At 39.9% G+C, this 19490-nt stretch overlaps 2 protein-coding genes across 2 annotated transcripts; both read left to right on the forward strand.

Moving 5' to 3' along the window:
* Positions 1 to 952: 952 nt before the first annotated feature.
* On the forward strand, positions 953 to 2117 carry LOC122450164 (olfactory receptor 51I2-like). Its single transcript, XM_043482366.1, has one exon. It carries the CDS (start codon positions 992 to 994, stop codon positions 1952 to 1954), a length of 963 nt encoding a protein of 320 aa, XP_043338301.1. The 5' UTR covers positions 953 to 991; the 3' UTR covers positions 1955 to 2117.
* An 8055-nt stretch (positions 2118 to 10172) lies between these two features.
* LOC122450288 (olfactory receptor 51I2-like) lies at positions 10173 to 11251 on the forward strand. The gene has a single exon (XM_043482538.1). It carries the CDS (start codon positions 10188 to 10190, stop codon positions 11148 to 11150), a length of 963 nt encoding a protein of 320 aa, XP_043338473.1. The 5' UTR covers positions 10173 to 10187; the 3' UTR covers positions 11151 to 11251.
* The last annotated feature ends 8239 nt before the right edge of the window (positions 11252 to 19490 follow it).

Here is a 19490-nt window from a genome sequence, read left to right on the forward strand (position 1 = left end):
ACAAAATGTGTCTGCAAAAGCTCTGTGATGGAACTTCTCTGCTTGTTACTTGGCTTTGAATGGAGTGAATTCCGTCAGGTTTTGATATTTGCTCACAATGTCTGAGAGAGATTGGATGGAAGGCTCCAGAACTGACATTGTTAGCAGCTTCACTATGTTTTCTGTAAAAAGTTTCTACCAAAATATGCACAATCTTCTGCTCCAGAGAAACAATACTTGTCACCCACCTAAGAAATAAAGGAATAAAAAAAAAAGAATGTCAGTCCTACCTTTAGCTTGACTTGATGATGTTGACTAGGTGTGACATAACTGTAGACCCCAGGGTTCAGATTAAAGCCCCTTGTAGCTCTCAGACATACTTCTGGTGAAATTTTCTACTCTGTTAAAAGATACTTGTGCAACTGTTCCTCTTACATTCTTTTATTGACCTACCTTTAAAGAGTTTTTGTTTGCTTATTTACTTATTTATACTTGTTGTATTCAGATTTAAAGGAAAATCCCAGGAAAACAATGAGAGTAAGCCCAGGTCAACAACCCTTTAAGTTTCCACAGTATATTTGCAATTTATTTCCATGAGGCCATTGCTTCTTGTTTAAACTAGGGCTTTTTAAACTGGACTCTTTATGATCATCTCACGTATTTTTAAAGAAAGTACCACTTTCTTCAATAAGTGAAGAGATCAGTATTTCACAGTATATCATTTCAAAACTGATACTACAAAAGTATTTAAATTATAGTTAAATATATTATATTCAATATATTTAGATAGTCAATATTTAAATATATCAATATATTTAAATTATATTATCTCTTGCTTGCTTTCGGATGGAATACATTTTCCATCTCCTTCACATTTCATATATGCTATTGTGTGTGAACTCATGTTACCAGTATCAGAACTGCTTTTTTTCCCATATTTTTATCTTGTCTTATTCTTCTGTGCAGATTGAAAAGCTCCCATCTTGCTGGAGACCTCATCTGTAAACTAAGGATGTTCTCTTCCTGGTCCTTTGCCAACATCTCCTTCTGCCAGCCACCTGCTTTCCTGATGATTGGCATCCCAGGCCTGGAGGCTGTTCATGGCTGGATCTCCATCCTCTTCTCCTCCATGTACACTGCAGCCCTCACTGGAAACTGCCTGATCTTCTTGGCTGTGAGGAGGACCCCCAGCCTGCACCAGCCCATGTACTACTTCCTGTCCATGCTGGCCCTCACCGACGTGGGCCTCACCTTGTCCACAATGCCCACCACGCTGGCTGTGCTCTGGTTTGACCATAGGCTCATCGGCTTCAATGCCTGTCTGGCCCAGATGTTCTTCCTCCACTTCTTCTCCGTGGTGGAGTCCTCGGTGCTCCTGGCCATGTCGTTTGACCGCTTTGTGGCCATCTCCAACCCCCTGCGCTATGCCTCTGTCCTCACAGACAGTGTCATCATCAGGATTGGGCTGGCCATTGTGGCTCGCGCCACTGTGTCCCTCTTCCCATTGCCCTTCTTACTAAAGAGACTGAACTATTGTCCTGGCAAGATCCTCCTGTCCCACTCATTCTGTTTCCATGCAGATGTCATGAAACGAGCCTGTGCTGACATTACTGTCAATATCATTTATGGGCTGTATGTGGTTCTGTCCACAGTGGGTTTTGACTCCTTGCTTATTGTGCTGTCCTATACTCTTATTCTTCATACAGTGATGAGCCTCGCCTCTCCCAGGGAGCGTATCCGGGCCCTCAACACTTGTGTTTCTCATATTTTGGCTGTTCTGGTTTTCTTCATCCCAGTCATAGGTGTGTCCATGATCCACCGTTTTGGGAGACACCTTCCCCCCATAGTACACGCCCTTGTCGCCTACGTGTACCTGGTGGTACCCCCTGTGCTGAACCCCATCATCTACAGTGTCAAGTCCAAGCCCATCAGGGAGGCCATGCTGTGGGTGCTGAGGGAGAAGAGGAAAGGCTGATGAAATCAAGAAATAACCTCAGAATCTGAGGGAAAACACAGCTAAACAGTCATAACGTATGTCCGGAAAGCCCATTTTTCTGAGCCCTGACCCAGAGACATTATCAAGAGAATGACAAGCAAATGCATATCCTCAGAATCAGTCCTGATTCTTTACTTCACTCATTAACCTCAGCTTTTTTATTCAGAATTTACTTGTGCAAGTCTGTGGTTGTTATGAGATAACAACAAATAAACCATACATAGTCTCTTCCCTCCACTGAAGAACAGAAGTTTCTAAATACACAATTATAGTAAGTGTAAGAAGACTGTGAGAGGTCCACACAAAGAGCTGTAGGAACCTACAAGAGGGCTTACTGCTTTGACAGGAAAAAAAGAGAAAAGAGTCAGGGAAGAAGGAGGCTGAAAAGTGAGTAAGAGCTTGTCAGGCAGAAAAGGTAGGCAAGTAGTGCTCAGTTGCTCAGTTGTGTCCCACTCTTTTTGACCCCATGGACTGTAGCCCACCAGGTTCCTCTGTCCATGGGATTTCCCAGGCAAGAATACTGGAATGGGTTGCCATGTCCTCCTCCAGGGGATCTTCCTGACCCAGGAATCGAACCTACATCTCCTGTGACTCTGGCAGAGCCAGATTCTTTACCCACTGAGCCCTTGGAGAAGCCCCAGGCAAGCAGAGAAGAATGGAAAAGAAGGGAAAAACAAGTATGGAGTTCTCTGGTTGCTTGTGGGAAGTGAGTAGTCAGATGTGCCTCAGCATAATATGTGTGTTGGAGGCAAGGAAAGCTGCAGTTACAGCTCTTCTCAACTATGGATCCAAAGGACATCCCTTGCTCCAAAGGGGTAGCTCCTTGCTCAAGAATGACCTTCCTCTAGCCTGAGACCATAATACTAGAGCATCTTGTTTAGTTACCCATCACTTTCTCTGCCTCACCTCTTAAAATTCCATGTGCCTGGGATAGAAATACCTTCATTCTAAAGTCATCCCAAAGAGGCCACTCATGTAGGCATTTTCTTCACGGGCAGCTGCATTGGCAGAAAATCAGGGAGTCAGTAAATTTAAGCAGGATTTAGAGGCCGATGTTTGAAAACATAAATGCTCTCTTAAGATGCTACTGCACATATATTTTAGATCCTGATATCAATTTGGGGGCTATGTATTCAGAAGTCATACTGCTAGATGATACAGTAGATCCATATTTAATTTTTTAAGGAACCCCCATACTATTTTTCATACTGGCTCCAGGAGAGTACATTATCACCAACAATATGCAGGGTTTCAATTGCTCCACATACTCACCAATGCTTGTTGTCTTTTTTTTAATGATAGTTGTGAGGTGATAGCTCATTTTGGTTTTGGTTTGTTTTTTTCTAATAATTAGCCAGGTTGAGAACCTTTTCATATCCCTATTGGTATATCTTTGGAGATGTGTATGTTCAATTCCTTTGCCCATTTTTTAATCAGGCTATTTCTTTTTTTTTTTTTTTTTTTTTTTTTTTTTGCTTTGAGTGACAGGAGTCCCTTACGTATATTTTATATCAGTCTTTATCAGGTATGTGGTTTGCAAATATTTTCTTCTTTCCATAGGTTTTCTTTTCACTCCATTGATTGTTTCTCCTTTTCCATGCATTAACTTTTTAGTTTGATGTATCCCCACGTGTCTGATTTTGCTTTTGTTGCTTGGGATTTTAGTTTCATATTCAATAAGTAATTGCTAAGTTCAATTACATGAAGCTTTTCCCTAAGTTTTCTTTTGGGTGTTTTATACTTCCAGGTATTAGGTTCAAATAGTTCATCTATTTTCAGTTAATTTTTGCATGTGATGTGAGATCAGGTCCAATTTTACTCTTTTGCATGTGGGCATCAAGTTTTCCCAATGCCACTTGTCAAAGAGATTCGTCCTTTTCCTACAGTCTATTTTTGGGATACACATTAAAAATCAGTTGACTCTATATGAGTGGGTTTGGATCTCTGTTTTTTATACCAGTACCATACTGTTTTGAATTGCTTTAGATTTGTGATACATTTTGAAATCAGAACATATATGATGCTTCCAGGTCTGTTCTTCTAGTTTAAGATTGCTTTGACCTTTGTGGGTCTTTTATGATTCCTTATGAAGTTTAAGATTGTTGCCACTTCTGTAAAAAACATCATTGAGATTTTTATATAAATTTAATTGCCTTTGCAGATCACTGGGGATAATAGGCACACTTTGACAATAATGAGTCTTCCCATCCATGAATACACAATGTAATTTTATTCATTTGTGTCTTCTTTAATTCTTTCTTCAGCTATTAACAGTTTTTAGTGTACCAGTATTTCACCTCCTTGGTTAAGTTTATTCCTAAGCATTTTATTTTCTTTAATGCTACCGTAAAAGGGATTATTCTCAAAATTTCCATTTTGGATAGTTCATTTTTAGTGTTACAAAAACAAAACTGATTTTTCTGTATTTTTTGTATCCTGCACTTTACTGAATTTGTTCTAATAGCTTTTTAAGGAATTTGAGGGCTCCACGGACGTAAGATCATATTGTCAGCAAACAGAGAAAATTTTACTTCTTTTCCAATTTGAATCACTTTGTTTCATTTTCTTATCTCACTGCTTTGGCTAGGACTTTTAGTATTATGTTGAATAAAATTAGAAAAAGTAAGTATCCTTCCCTTGTTCCTGATCCTTGTTTCTGAGAAAAGTCTTTCAGTTTTTCACTCTTAAGTATAAGGTTAGTTATGGGCTTGTCATACATGTTCTTTGTTATGCTCATATACATTCCTTACATATCTAGAACTACCATATTCATTTCAGCATTATTCACAATAGCCAAGATAGTAAAACAACCCAAATATTCATCAACAGATGAATGGATAAAGAAAATGTGGTATACACATGAAGTAGAATATTACTTACTCTTTAAAAAGAAGAGAATACTGCAATCTGCAACAAGGAAATATTTGGAGGTGATGGATATGCCTGTCACCTTGATTGTGATAAATGATTTTATGGATGTATAGATATGTCCAAATGAATCAAATTTTATACATTAAAGGAATTCATTTTTTTGTACATCAGTTATACCTCAATAAAGCTATTATGCATGGACACTTGCGCACGCGCGCACGCACAGGCGCGCACACACACACACACACACACACACACAGATGCTTCTGCATGTTGGCTCTGGGGCCTCTTCATGCTTTCAGTATTGTTTTCACTCTATTAGAAGTAGAGGAAGCCCCTGGGGATGGAACAAGATGGCAAGGACAGTGTCCTGGTAGGAAGGCATGCCACATCTCTAAAACACAGGTCCAGAGACATGGATGTGCTCCCATGTCTACCCCCAGTCATCTCTCTGTGTCTGAGGCCATTTATTCCCCATCTGTCCTCCCAGGTTACTTGATCCATAGTTGCTATGGAACATGATGGGGCTCTCACAAAATCACAGGAAAAACAGACACAGAAGTGAATCTGCTTAACCTGTAAGGACAACCCTAGGAACCAAGAAGAGAGTTGATGTGCTCAGATCCACAACTTTCCAACCAAACACATGTTTTGCACATTATTCATTTCCCAGGGAAGACTAAGCAGAGACTATCCTCTGTGGTCTGTGGCCAGGATGTCCCTGGGGAGCAGAAACTCACTAAGGCACCCAGTCAGTGGTATAAAGTAGCATCTAAGTTGCAGAGTTTTTCTGGGCTCTTCAGAATGATGGGCAATAGAGAAGGCTGCAATGACAGGCGGGGTGAGTAACTTGGGTTAGAACCCTTTTTACACTATTAAGAAGGGTGTGGACCTAGTCAGTGAGTCTGAAATTCTCTGACAGCTGCTGTCATGTCAAGGAACCAGTGGGATGGAGGATGAGTAGATGCCAGAAGCAGGAAGAAAAGGATTCCAGACCTTCATGAATGCTAGTTCTGCATCACCAAATAAGAGAGAGGAAGCGAAAAGGCTACTTTCCTGAAGCACAGATATTGTCTAATTCAGATAATTATGCAGAAACCCAGATTCTGCGTCCAAGCAGATTAATACCTTTTTATTTCTCTAAGAAAGTCATCAATGTAAGGGAATCTTAAAAATCCCACTCCAGAGAGCATCCTGTGGGTGATCTGAATGTTTGCTTGGTTTCTACACTCTCACTATGAGATTGTCCTTTTCATTTTTCTGAGTAAGAAGAGCCTTTTAGGAAAGAACTTGGCTTAAATATTGCAAAATAACTACAACATAGTTATAATTACAAGATTTCTTTCTTTTTTTCTTTCGTAAAAAAAGAAAACAACTTGGCTTTGAAGTCACGTAAAGAGTGTATGTTGGATTCAGCCTTTTGTTTCTCAGCTGTTTGACTTTACAAGACACACGAAGTCACAAGATAACGCAATCCGAGAGTGCTAAAGTGGAAGGGATGGAATTCCTCAGGGAAGAGCTATAATTTAAAATTATCTTTGACCCTTTAGTGTCCTGGAGATAATAATAGAAGACCAAACCTGATCTGATTCCAGGTTAAAGTGATTTATTACAAAATTCTGAGCTACATGGGAAGCAAGAAACATTAATCCAACTTGGCTACTAAAATAGGCATTTTAGTAAAAGAACAGGGAGAAAAAAAGCCTTTCCTTTCTTTCAACACAAAAAATCTTTCTCAATGTTCAGTTCAGTTCAGTTCAGTCACTCAGTTATGTCCGACTCTTTGTGACCCCATGGACTGCAGCACACCAGGCTTCCCTGTCCATCACCAACTCCTGGAGTTTACTCAAATTCATGTCCATTGATTCCATCCAACCATCTCATCCTCTGTCGTCCCCTTCTCCTCCTGCCTTCAATCTTTCCCAGCGTCAGAAGTGAAGTGAAGTCACTCAGTCTTGTCCAACTCTTTGCAACCCCGTGGACTGTAGCCTACCAGGCTCCTCTGTCCATGGGATTCTCAGGGTCTCTTCAAATGAGTCAGTTCTTCGCATCAGGTGGCCAAAGTATTGGAGTTCCAGCTTCAGCATCAGTCCTTCCAATGAATAGTTGGGACTGATTTCCTTTAGGATGGACTGGTTGGATCACCTTGCTGTCCAAGGGACTCTCAAGAGTCTTTTCCAACACCACAGTTCAAAAGCATCAATATTAGACTCCTCATAACACTGTAATATATATTAACAAAAGAAAGGTAGAAAGGTCATTATCTGGATATAAAGAGGAAATCGGCTTGGTTGTACATAATTTTTGGCAATATGCCTTAGGTGGTATACTATAATTTTAACCCCTTAAGCTCTGAACTTATAATGTTTAGCTTAAGCTACCGTTTGGATCCTGATACCACAGCCAAGAGTAATAGATAACACAAATGCCTACAGTTGCCTGGGACCTACATATCAACTATGGAAAAAGTCAAGCTCTAAGATAAGGGATTTGAGAATAATACAATAATAGGTCAATTAAGGCAGGGTGAAAGAAAGAGAACTGTGACATTCATCCCAGATAAAATTAATCCTCAGATTCTTTCAAATTAAATGGAGAGCTGACACATTCTATTTTGATTTATGCTGCCAAAAACAAAGAGTATCTCCTGGGTTGGTCCTAAGCAAATCCAAATAAAATTGGATAATAATAAATATTAACTAAAGAAACCACTGATCTTTATACAAAGTATATAGTTTAAGTTGTGAACATATGGACCTATGAAGTGCTATGTTAAGGGTATGATATGTATGATATGTTAAGGTGCTATGATAAGGAGAACCAGAAAATGAAATTAAGGTATTTTCATTCAATTATTCAATTCATTTTCTTGTTCATTAACTGATTATCCCTGAAAAAAAGAGGATAGAAATTTATGAAATCATCAAAATCAGAACAGTAAGATGGAATGAGAGCTGAAGAAATATATCTTGGATTAATGAAAAGAAATGCAGGAGCAAGGAGATAATTAACACAATAAAAGGCAAATGGCTTTATAAGAAGGACACCCAAGGTGACAGTGAGAATTAAGATTTTTGGAGAAACAGGAAGGGGCTTCATTTGCAGCAACTTCAGTCTTATTAACATGGAACATCAGAAGAGAACAATCTCTTCTTGATAATTTGATCCTGCCAGCCCCACACTTAACAAACCTCCAGTATCTAGTACAGCCCACGGCCAATACAGGAGGTTTAAGACTGTTGAAAGCATGTAAGCCAAATGGACCTGAATTTGAATTTGGTCTCTTTCCTGGCACAGCCTAGACAAACTCTCTAAGCCTCTTCCTTGCAGTTTAGTGTATTTTTTTTCCTTTTTTTTTTTTTTGGTGTGTACCATTTTTAAAGTCTTTATTAAATTTGTTGCAATATTGTTTCTGTTTTATGTATTGCTTCTCTAGCCATGAAGAATGAGGGATTTTTGCTTCCAAGAAGGGATAGCATCTGCACCCTCTGTGGATGGTAAATTCTTAACCACTGGATCACCAGTGAAGTCCCTATAATTTTTATTATTTGTTAAAAAGATACAGTAACACTTACTTTATGTCTTTTTCTTTGATATTCCTTTGAGAGATATTATTCACAAACAAGAATGTTGGGGATCTAATATCTAGAATACAAGAGCTTCAATAATTGTTAAATTAGGAAGTTAATTTGCTCAGCATTGTTTTGTTGTTGTTGAGTCACTCAGTCATGTTTAACTCTTTTGCAACCCCATGGATTGTAGACCACCAGGCTCTTCTGCCCATGGGATATTCCAGGAAAGAATACTGGAGTAGGTTGCCATTTCCTTCTCCAGGGGATCTTCCCAACCCAGGGATCGAACTCGTGTCTCTTGCACATGTCCCCTGCATTGCAGGTGGATTCTTTTCTGGTGAGCCACCAGCTCAAGATCAGATGCTAAAACTTTGTGACACTACTAGGACAGATTCCCCTGAACCCTTAAAGAACCTAAATTTATGTCTCCGATTTATGTCTTCAGTTGGCTTCTATGGAAATTCTAACTTGGAGAAGAGAAACTTAGGTCTCGTCCTCCTGCAGCTGTGGCCCTCCCAGCTAGGGCTGAGGTCAATGATCAGAGATTACAGGGAGTCCATTCAAGGACAAATCAAGTCTTCCAGGTGAGTGTGCTAAGAGGCTGAACAAAAGGTTTAGCTGGTATTCTAAACACTACAGCAAATGTTCAACGAATGCAGTGAACAAATGATTTCTGTTTAGCAACTTGTAGCCTGTATTGCAAGGGCACCCAATGACCCAGACAGATATTTTCTGGGCAAGGCAGAGCTGGACCCCAAACTTCTAAATGTTCTCAGGGGCCTGGTGAGAACCAAGTGTCTCTTCATTTACCAAAGTTTCTTAGTACTTAATATAATTTTCAGCCTAGGTATTTATCATTACTGGATCTTGATTAGAAGACAATGTCCTAGGATTTGTACTCAGACACTCCAAACACAAGAAAATCTCAAGTTCTAATAGTTAAGGAAAACGCTGCAGTTTTCTCTTCCTTTGTTGGACTTCAGAATTTCTCCTTTCACTTTAGATAAAATATTTCACTTCTCTATCAGCAAAGTAATTATGAGAGAACATGTGATAACTATGTGAAACTGGGCTTCCCTGATGGCTCAGTTGGTAAAGAATCCACCTGCAATGCAGGAGACCCCTGTTCTATTCCTCGGTCAGGAAGATCTCCTGGAGAAGGAATAGGCTACCCACTCCAGTATTCTTGGGCTTCCCTTTTAGCTAGCTGGTAAAGAAATCACCTGCAATGTGGGAGACCTGAGTTCAATCCCTGGGTTGGAAAGATCCCCTGAGGAAAGGCTTAATCACTTGAAATGGAACATCATTTAAAATATAACAAAATTCATTCTCAATGGAATAAGAATAACAACCAGGACACAGGGAGGAGGATGACAATGATCATGAGCATTTTGAATGTGCTGTACATATTAAAGAGTGCTAACACACATCAATTTATTTAAAGAAAACATTGGATGGAAGGGTATAAATTGTATAAAATTTACGTTTAGTAAAAGCTAAATCCATTTCAGTCATTTATTTTGTGGTAATCATAGAAAATTTACACTATCTCCTACATGCCTCATCTGTTTTGATGACACAGTGGCTAATGTATGTACATTCCTAGAACAGTTAATAATATAAAGTTAAAGCTGAGAAACGGAAAATAAGTAGTGAAAATGCCTACACAGCATAATTATCTGCTATTGACAGGTGTCAGGTCACTGTCTTTGTGTCTGTCTAGATTGAAAAAGTCACAAATATCTGGAGACCTCATCTGGCCCTTCAGGATGTTCTCTTCCTGGTCCTTTGCCAACATCTCCTTCTGCCAGCCACCTGCTTTCCTGATGATTGGCATCCCAGGCCTGGAGGCTGTTCATGGCTGGATCTCTATCCCCTTCTCCTCCATGTACACTGCAGCCCTCACTGGAAACTGCCTGATCCTCTTGGCCGTGAGGAGGACCCCCAGCTTGCACCAGCCCATGTACTACTTCCTGTCCATGCTGGCCCTCACCGACGTGGGCCTCACCTTGTCCACAATGCCCACCACGCTGGCTGTGCTCTGGTTTGACCATAGGCTCATCGGCTTCAGTGCCTGTCTGGCCCAGATGTTCTTCCTCCACTTCTTCTCCGTGGTGGAGTCCTCGGTGCTCCTGGCCATGTCGTTTGACCGCTTTGTGGCCATCTCCAACCCCCTGCGCTATGCCTCTGTCCTCACAAACAGCATCATCGTCAGGATTGGGCTGGCCATTGTGGCTCGCGCCACTGTGTCCCTCTTCCCATTGCCCTTCTTACTAAAGAGACTGAACTTTTGCCCTGGCAAGATCCTCCTGTCCCACTCATTCTGTTTCCATGCAGATGTCATGAAACGAGCCTGTGCTGACATTACTGTCAATATCATTTACGGGCTGTATGTGGTTCTGTCCACGATGGGAATAGACTCCTTGCTTATTGTGCTGTCCTATACTCTTATTCTTCATACAGTGATGAGCCTGGCCTCTCCCAGGGAGCGTATCCGGGCCCTCAACACTTGTGTTTCTCATATTTTGGCTGTTCTGGTTTTCTTCATCCCAGTCATAGGTGTGTCCATGATCCACCGTTTTGGGAGACCCCTTCCCCCCATAGTACACGCCCTTGTCGCCTACGTGTACCTGGTGGTACCCCCTGTGCTGAACCCCATCATCTACAGTGTCAAGTCCAGGCCCATCAGGGAGGCCATGCTCAGGGTGCTGAGGGGGAAGAGGAAAGGCTGATGAAATCAAGAGATAACCTCAGAGTCTCAGGGAAAACACAGCCAGACAGTCATAACGTATGTCCGGAAAGCCCATTTTTCTGAGCCCTGATCCAGAGATATTATCAAGAGAATGACAAGCAAATGCATATCCTCAGACTCATGGGTGAAAACAGTCCTGATTCTTTACTGCACTCATTAACCTCAGCTTTTTTATTCAGAGTTTACTTGCGCAAGACTCTGTAGTTGTTATAAAGAATAATATTAAATGAACCATAGGTAGCCTCTTCCCTCCATTGAAGGATAGAAGCTCTAAATACACAATTACAGTAAGTATAATAGGGCTGTGAGGGTTTCACACGAAGAGTTATAGGAATGTGGAAGAGGGTTTGCTCCCTTGCCAGGAGAAAATGAGAAAGGAGTCAAGGAAGGAGGCTAAAAGGTGAGTCAGTTGTCAGGAAGACAAGGGGAGGTCATACATAATCACTGAAAAGATTGTAAAAGTGAATAAACTGAGATGTGGAGTTTTCTGGTTGCTTGAGGAAAGGTGAGTGGTCAGATGTGGTTCAGCATGTGTGAATGTGCTGGAGGCAATGAAAGTGCAGTACAGCTCTTCAGAGCTATGGATCCAATGGACATTCCTTGCTCCAAAAGTGTACCTCCTTGCTGAAAAATGGCCTTTCTCTGGCCTTTGACTATCACCTGAGATTCTAATGTCAGAGACTCTAGATTTTAATTACACATCATTCACTTCTTCCTCACCTCTTAAAATCCCATGTCCCTTGGCTAGGAGCACCTTCATTGCAAGGTCATCACAAAGAGACCACTCAGGTAGGCACTTTCTGCATTGGCAGCTGCACTGGCAGAAAATCAGGGAGCAGGTAAATTTAAGCAGGGTTTAGAGGCCTACGTTTTGAAACAAATATTCTCTTATGATGCTACTGCACATATCTTTTACATCCTGGTGTCCATTTTGGTGGGCATATATTCAGAAGTGATAATTAGATGGTATAGTAGCTCCATATTTAATTTTTTAAGGAAGCTAAGTACTATTTTTTTAGTAGCTACACCAGTTTACATTATCACCAACGATGTAGAAGGTTCCAGATTCTCCACATCCTCACCTAATGCTTGTTATCTTTTTAGTAGTAGTTGTGAGGCAACATCTCATTGTGGTTTTGATTTACATTTTCCTAAAAAGTAGCAAGTTTAGATGCTTTTTATATACGTATTAATATTTTTTCAAAGAAGTGTCTATTCAGTTCCTTTGCCCATTTTTTAATCAGGCTATATTTTTATTTTTGAGTTACAGGAGTCCCTTATATATTGCTATTATTAATCCTTTATCAGATATGTAGTTTGCAAATATTTTCTTTTCTGTAGATTGCCTTTTCACTCTGTTGATAGTGTTTCCTTTCCTGTGCAATAACTTTTGAGTTTGGTGTATCCCCACTTGTCTAATTTTGCTTTTGTTGCTTGTGATTTTGGTTTCATATTCCATAGGTCATCACCAAGTCCAGTTACATGAAGGTTTCCCCCAAGTTTTCTTCTGCTAGTTTTATAGTTTATTATGGTCAAATATTTAATCCATTTTTGAGTTAAATTTTACATAAGATGTGAGATCTGGTTCATTCTGTTTATTTGCATGAGGGCATCCAATTTTCTCAACATCACTTGACAAAAAGAATGTCCTTTCCTCATTGTACATTCTTGGGACCCTCATTAAAAAGTAGTTGAGTATATATGGGTGAGTTTGAATCTCTATTGTACAAGACAGGTTTTATACCAGTGAAAGTGACAGTCATTCAGTCGTGTTTGACACTTTGCGAACCCAGGGACTACAGTTCATGGAATTATAGGCCATAATACTGGAGTTGGTAGCCTTTCCCTTCTCCAGAGGATCTTCCCAACCCAGGGATTGAACCCAAGTCTCCCACATTACATGCGTATTCTTTACCAGCTGAGCCACAAGGGAAGCTTATACCAGTACCATACTGTTTTAAATTGCTATAGATTTGTAATATATTTTGAAAGCAGGAAGTGTGTGATGCCTCCAGCTTTGTTCTTCTAATTCAAATTTGCTTTGACTATTGAAAGTGAAAGTGAAGTCGCTCAGTCGTGTCCAACTCTTTGCGACCTCATGGACTGTAGCTTACCAGGTTCCTCCGTCCATGGGATTTTCCAGGCAAGAATACCAGAGTGGGTTGCCATTTCCTTCTCCAGGAGATCTTCCCAACCCAGGGGTTGAACCCAGGTCTCCTGCATTGTAGGCAGATGCTTTACCGTCTGAGCCACCAGGGAAGTCTGACTATTGAGGGTCTTTGACTATTGGGGGTCTTCTATTCTGTAAAACATATCATTGAGATTTTTATATAACTTTCATTGACTTTGCAGATCATCTGGGGTAAAATGCACACTTTGACAATATTAACTCTTCCAGTCCATGAACATAAAGTGCACTTTCATTTATTTATTGTCTTCTTCAGTGATTTGTAGTTTTCAGTGTACAAATCTGTCACCTCTTTAGTTAGGTGTGTTCTTAAGTATTTTATTTTCTTCAATGCTATTGTAAAACAGATTATTTTTTCTTATTTTCCATTTTGGATAATTGATTGTTAGTGTAATAAAAACAAAACTAATTTTGTGTACTAATTATGTACCCTGAAACTTTCTTGAATTTATTGTAAACAGTTTTCTTATAGAGCTTTGGAGATTTCAAATACATAAGATTGTATAGCCTGCAAACAGAGATAATTTTATTTCTAATTCTCCAGTTGGATCTCTTTATTTCCTTTCCTTAAGTCACTACTTTGGCTTGGATTTTAGTACTACATTGAATAGAAGTGGAAAAAATGAGCATACTTCTTTTGTTCCTGATTCTCGTTCATGAGAAAAATGTTTCAGTTTTTTACTATTGAGTATAATATAAGTTGTGGGCTTGTCATATATGTCCTATATTAAGTTGGGATACATTGCCTACATATCTAGAACTCCCATAGTCATTTCAGCATTATTCACAATAGCCAAGATAGTGAAACAACCCAAATGTCCATCAACAGATGAATGGATAAAGAAAATGTGTTATACACATAAAGTGAATTATTACTTAGCCTTTTAAAAAGAGAATGCAGCCATTTGCAACAAGGAAACATTGGAGGTGATGGATATGTCTGTCACCTTGATTGTAAGGAATGATTTTAAGAGTATATAGGTATGTTCAAATGGATCAAATTATATACATTAAAGAAATTCAGTCTTCTGTGTATTAATTATACCTCAATAAAGCTAATACACACACACACACACACACACACACACAGATGCTTCTGCATGTTGGCTCTGGGGCCTCTTCATGCTTTCAGTATTGTTTTCACTCTATTAGAAGTAGAGGAAGCCCCTGGGGATGGAACAAGAAGGCAAGGACAATGTCCTAGGTAGGAAGGCATGCCCCATCTCTAAAACACAGGTCCAGAGACATGGATGTGCTCCCATGTCTTCCCCCATTCATCTCTCTGTGTCTTAAGCTGTTTATTCCCCATCTGTCCTCCCAGGTTACTTGATCCATAGTTGCTATGAAACATGATAGTGTTTTCACAAAATCACAGGAAAAACATACACAGAAATGGGCCTGCTTAACCTGCAAGGACAACCCTAGGAACCAAGAAGAGAGTGGAGAGAAATGAACACAACTCACCTGAGTGTCTGTAAGGCTCACTTGGAGGAACCAGGAAGCATTCTGTGTGACTCCACATACTTAAAGACATTGTAAAAAAAAAAAAAGATTGAAGTGCCAACTAAAATCTCCTACAGATGTGATAGCAGGGATGAGCCTAGAGAGGATGTTTCTAGCCCTCTTCTCCACAAATCAGGTGCTCAATAATATAACTTTCCAACCAAAAATACATATTTTGCACATTTTCCATTGCCCAGGAAAGACTAAGCTGAGACTATCCTCTGTGGCCTGTGGCCAGGATGTCCCTGAGGAGCAGCAGCTCAAGGTACCAGGTATAAAGTAGGCTCTTAGTTGCAGAGATTTTCTGGGCTCCTTCAGAATGAGGAACAGTAGAAAAGGCTGCAATGACAAGCAGGGTGAGTAACTTGGGGCCCAGATACAACCCTTGCTACACATGTTATTTAGTAGGACGGGGCCCTGGTTAGAGAGTCTGGGATGCCCTCTTGATCAGCTGCTTTCATGTGGAAGAGCCAATGAGATGGAGAATGAGCACATGTCAAGAGCAGGAAGAAAAGGAAGGAGGCCAGCCTTCCCAGAAATGCCAGGTCCACATCCATACCCCTCCCCCTCCCAGGTAGTGAAAAGGAAGTGGAAGAGACTACTTTCCTGCAGCATAGAGACTGTCTAATTCAGATAATTATGCAGAAACCCCGACTCTGTGTCCAAGCAGATTAGTACCTTTTTATTTTTCTAAGTAAGGAATCAATATAAGTGTATCTTAATATTCCACCCCAGAGAGCATCCTGTGGGTGATCTGAATATTTGCTTGCTGTCTCAATTCTCTCTATGAGATTTATCTTTCCCATGTTTTCTGAGTAAGAAAAAACTCTTAGAAGAGCAGGCTTAAATAATGCAAAATTGTTACACCATAGCATTAGATAGCACCTCCATCATGTCACATAATTATCATGTTTATTTCTCTCTTTTTCTGGTAGGAAAAAAAAAGCACTTGACTTTTTTCGGGGGGGGGGGTATATAGTTGTTTTATAATATTGTGTTGGTTTCTACTGTACAATGAAGTGAATCAGTTTTATGTTTGCCCTCGATTTTATGCCTCCCACCCACACCCCCTCATTCAACCCCTCTGGGTCACCACAGAGCACTGAGCTGAGGCCCCTGTGCTGTACTGTAGATATACGCCCCCCAAGTCCACATGGCCATACTGTATGTCTGGATCTCTACTCCTGCCCTGAAAATAGGTTCATCTGTACCTTTTTTCTAGATTCCACATATATGCGTTAACATATATTTGTTTTTCACTTTCTTACTTCACTCTGTATGACAAACTGTAGGTCCATCCACATATCTGCAAATGACCCAGTGTCACTTCTTTTTATGACTGAGAAATATTCCATCATATGTATGTACCACATCTTCTTTATCCATTCATCTATCAATGGACATTTAGGTTGATTCCATGTCCTGGCTATTGTAAATAGTGCTGCAATGAATATTGGACTGCGTGTGTCTTTTTGAATAATGGTTTTCTCTGGGTATATACCCAGTAGTGGTATTGCTGGGTCATAGGGTAGTTCTATTTTCAGTTTTTTAAGGAATATGCATGCTGTTCTCCATAGTGGCTGTATTAACATACATTCTCATCAAGTGCAGGAGGTTTCCCTTTTCTCCACATCCTATCTAGAATTTATTGTTTGTAGATGTTTTGAAGATGGCCATTCTGACCAGTGTGAGGTGATGCTTCACTGTAGTTTTTATCTGCATTTCTCTAATAATTAGTGATGTTGAGCGTGTCTCTTGGCCATCTGTATGCACTTGATTTTGAGTGCAAGTAAAGAAAGTTTGGTGTATTCAACCTTTTGCTTCTAGGCTATTTGACTTTCCCAGACACACGGAGTCAGAAGATAACAGAATCCTAGAGTGCTAAAGTGGAAAGGATGGAATTCCTCAGGGGAAAGCTATAATTTAAAATATCTTTGACCTTTTAGTGTCCTGGAGATAATAATAGAAGACCAAACCTGGTCTGATTCCAGGTTAAAGTGGTTTATTTTAAAATTCTGAACCACATGGGAAGCACAAAACATATCAATCCAACTTGGCTACTAAAATAGGCATTTTAGTAAAATAAGAGTGGGAAAAAAAGCCTTCCATTTTTTTTTTTTTAAACACAGGGAATCTTTTCCAATATTAGACTCCTCATAACACTAATATACACAAAAAGCAGGTAAAAAGATCATTATCTGGATGTAAGGGAGAAATTGACTTGGTTGTACATGAGTTGCTCATAATTTTTGGCAATTTTCCTTAAGGGGTATACTATAATTTTAACCCCTTAAGCTCTAAACTTCTTGTAATGTTCAGCTTAAGTTACCATTTGGATCCTGCTACCACAGCCAAAAGTAATGTTGCTGCTACTGCTAAGTCACATCAGTCGAGTCCAACTCTGTGCAAGCCCATAGACGGCAGCCCACCAGACTCCTCCATCCCTGGGATTCTCCAGGCAAGAATACTGGAGTGGGTTGCCATTTCCTTCTCCAACGCATGCATGCATGCTAAGTCACTTCAGTTGTGTCTGACTCTATGCGACCCCATGGACAACAGCCCACCAGGCTCCTCTGTCCACAGGATTCTCTAGGCAAGAATACTGGAGTGGGTTGCCATTTCCTTCTCCAAAATTAATCCTCAGATTCCTTCAAATTAAATGGAGAGCTGACACATTCTATTTTGATTTGTGCTGCCAATGACAAAGAGTATCTCCTGGATTGATCCTAAGCAAATCCAAATGAAATTAGTTAATAATACCTATTAATTGTATTAATCTGAAGAAACCACTGATCTTTACTATATACAAAGTATATAGTTCAAGTTGTGAACATATGGACCTTTGAGATGCTATGTTAACGGACTGAGTGAAGAAGAGCTGGGTAATAAAACTACTGTCTTCATTCATTTATTCATTTTCTTGTTCACTTATTGATTATCCCTGAAAAAAGAAAGAGGATAGAAATTTATGAAATCATCAAAATCAGAACAGTGAGATGGAATAAGAGCTGAAGAAATATGCCTGGGATTAGTGAAGAGAAAAGCAAAACCAAGGAGATAATTAGCACAATAAAAGGCAAATGACTTTATAAGAAGGATCTAAAGGGTCACAGCATTTCCCCTGCTTAGAGGAAAGGCTAAAAGAGTTTTGCCAAGAGAACACATTGGTCATAGCAAACACCCTCTTCCAACAACACAGGAGATGACTCTACACATGGACATCACCAGATGGTCAATACCAAAATCAGAATGATTACATGCTTTGCAGCCAAAGATGGAGAACCTCTATACATTCAGCAAAAACAGCACTGGGATCATGAACTCAGATCATGGACTAGATCATGGCTCAGATCATAAAACTCCTTATTGCAACATTCAAATTTAAATTGAAGAAAGTAGGGAAAACCACTAGACCATTCAAGTATGACCTAAATCAAATCACTTATGCTTATACAGTGGAAGTGACAAATAGATTCAAGAGATTAGATCTGATAGACAGAGTGCCTGAAGAACTATGGACAGAGGTTCATGACATTCTACAGGAGGCAGTGATCAAGACCATCCCCAAGAAAAAGAAATGCAAAAAGGCAAAATGATTGTCTGAGGAGGCCTTACAAATAGCTGAGAAAAGAAAAGATGCGAAAGGCAAAGGAGAAAAGGAAAAATATACCCATTTGAATGCAAAGTTCCAAAGAATAGCAAGGAGAGATAAGAAAGCCTTACCTCAGTGATCAGTGCAAAGAAATAGAGGAAAACAATATAGAGGAATTGGAGGAAACAAATAGAGAAAACAAATAGAGGAAAACAAAAGTGACTAGAGATCGCTTCAAGAAAATTAGAGCTACCAAGGGAACAATTCATGCACAGATGGGCACAATATAGGACAGAAATGGTATGGACCTAACAGAATCAGAAGATATTAAGAGGTGGCAAGAATACACAGAAAAGTTATACAAAAAAAAGATCTTAATGACCTAGACAGCCACGATGGTGTGATCACTCATCTAGAGCCAGACATCCTGGAATGTGAAGTCAAGTGGGCCTTAGGAAGACTCACTAGGAACAAAGCTAGCAGAGGTGATGAAATTCCAGTTGAGCTATTTCAAATCCTAAAAGGTGATGCTGTGAAAGTGCTGTACTCAATATGCCAGCAAATTTGAAAACCTCAGCAGTGGCCACAGGACTGGGAAAGGTCAATTTTCATTCCAATCCCAAAGAAAGGCAATGCCAAAGGATGTTCAAACTGCAGCACAATTGCACTCATCTCATATGCTAGCAAAATAATGCTCAAAATTCTCCAAGCTAGGCTTCAACAGTATGTGAACCAAGAACTTCCAGATGTTCAAGCTGGATTTAGAAAAGGCAGAGGAACTAGGGATCAAATTGCCAACATCCATTAGATCATAGAAAAAGCAAGAGATTTCCAGAAAAACATGTATTTCTGTTTTATTGATTACCCCAAAGCCTTTGACTGCGTGGATCACAACAAACTATGGATAATTCTGAAAGAGATGGGAATACCAGACCACCTTACCTGCCTTCTGAGAAATCCATGTGCAGGTCAAGAAGCAACAGTTAGAACTGGACATGCAACAACAAACTGGTTCCAAACAGGAAAGAAGTATGTCA

This window comes from Cervus canadensis, chromosome 11 (genome assembly GCF_019320065.1).
Source record: "Cervus canadensis isolate Bull #8, Minnesota chromosome 11, ASM1932006v1, whole genome shotgun sequence".
Taxonomy (NCBI): Eukaryota; Metazoa; Chordata; class Mammalia; order Artiodactyla; family Cervidae; genus Cervus; species Cervus canadensis.

What these genes read in the sequence shown, in the direction of transcription:
- LOC122450164 (XM_043482366.1), top strand. Translation starts at nt 992, where the DNA reads ATGTTCTCTTCCTGGTCCTTTGCCAACATCTCCTTCTGCCAGCCACCT.
- LOC122450288 (XM_043482538.1), top strand. Translation starts at nt 10,188, where the DNA reads ATGTTCTCTTCCTGGTCCTTTGCCAACATCTCCTTCTGCCAGCCACCT.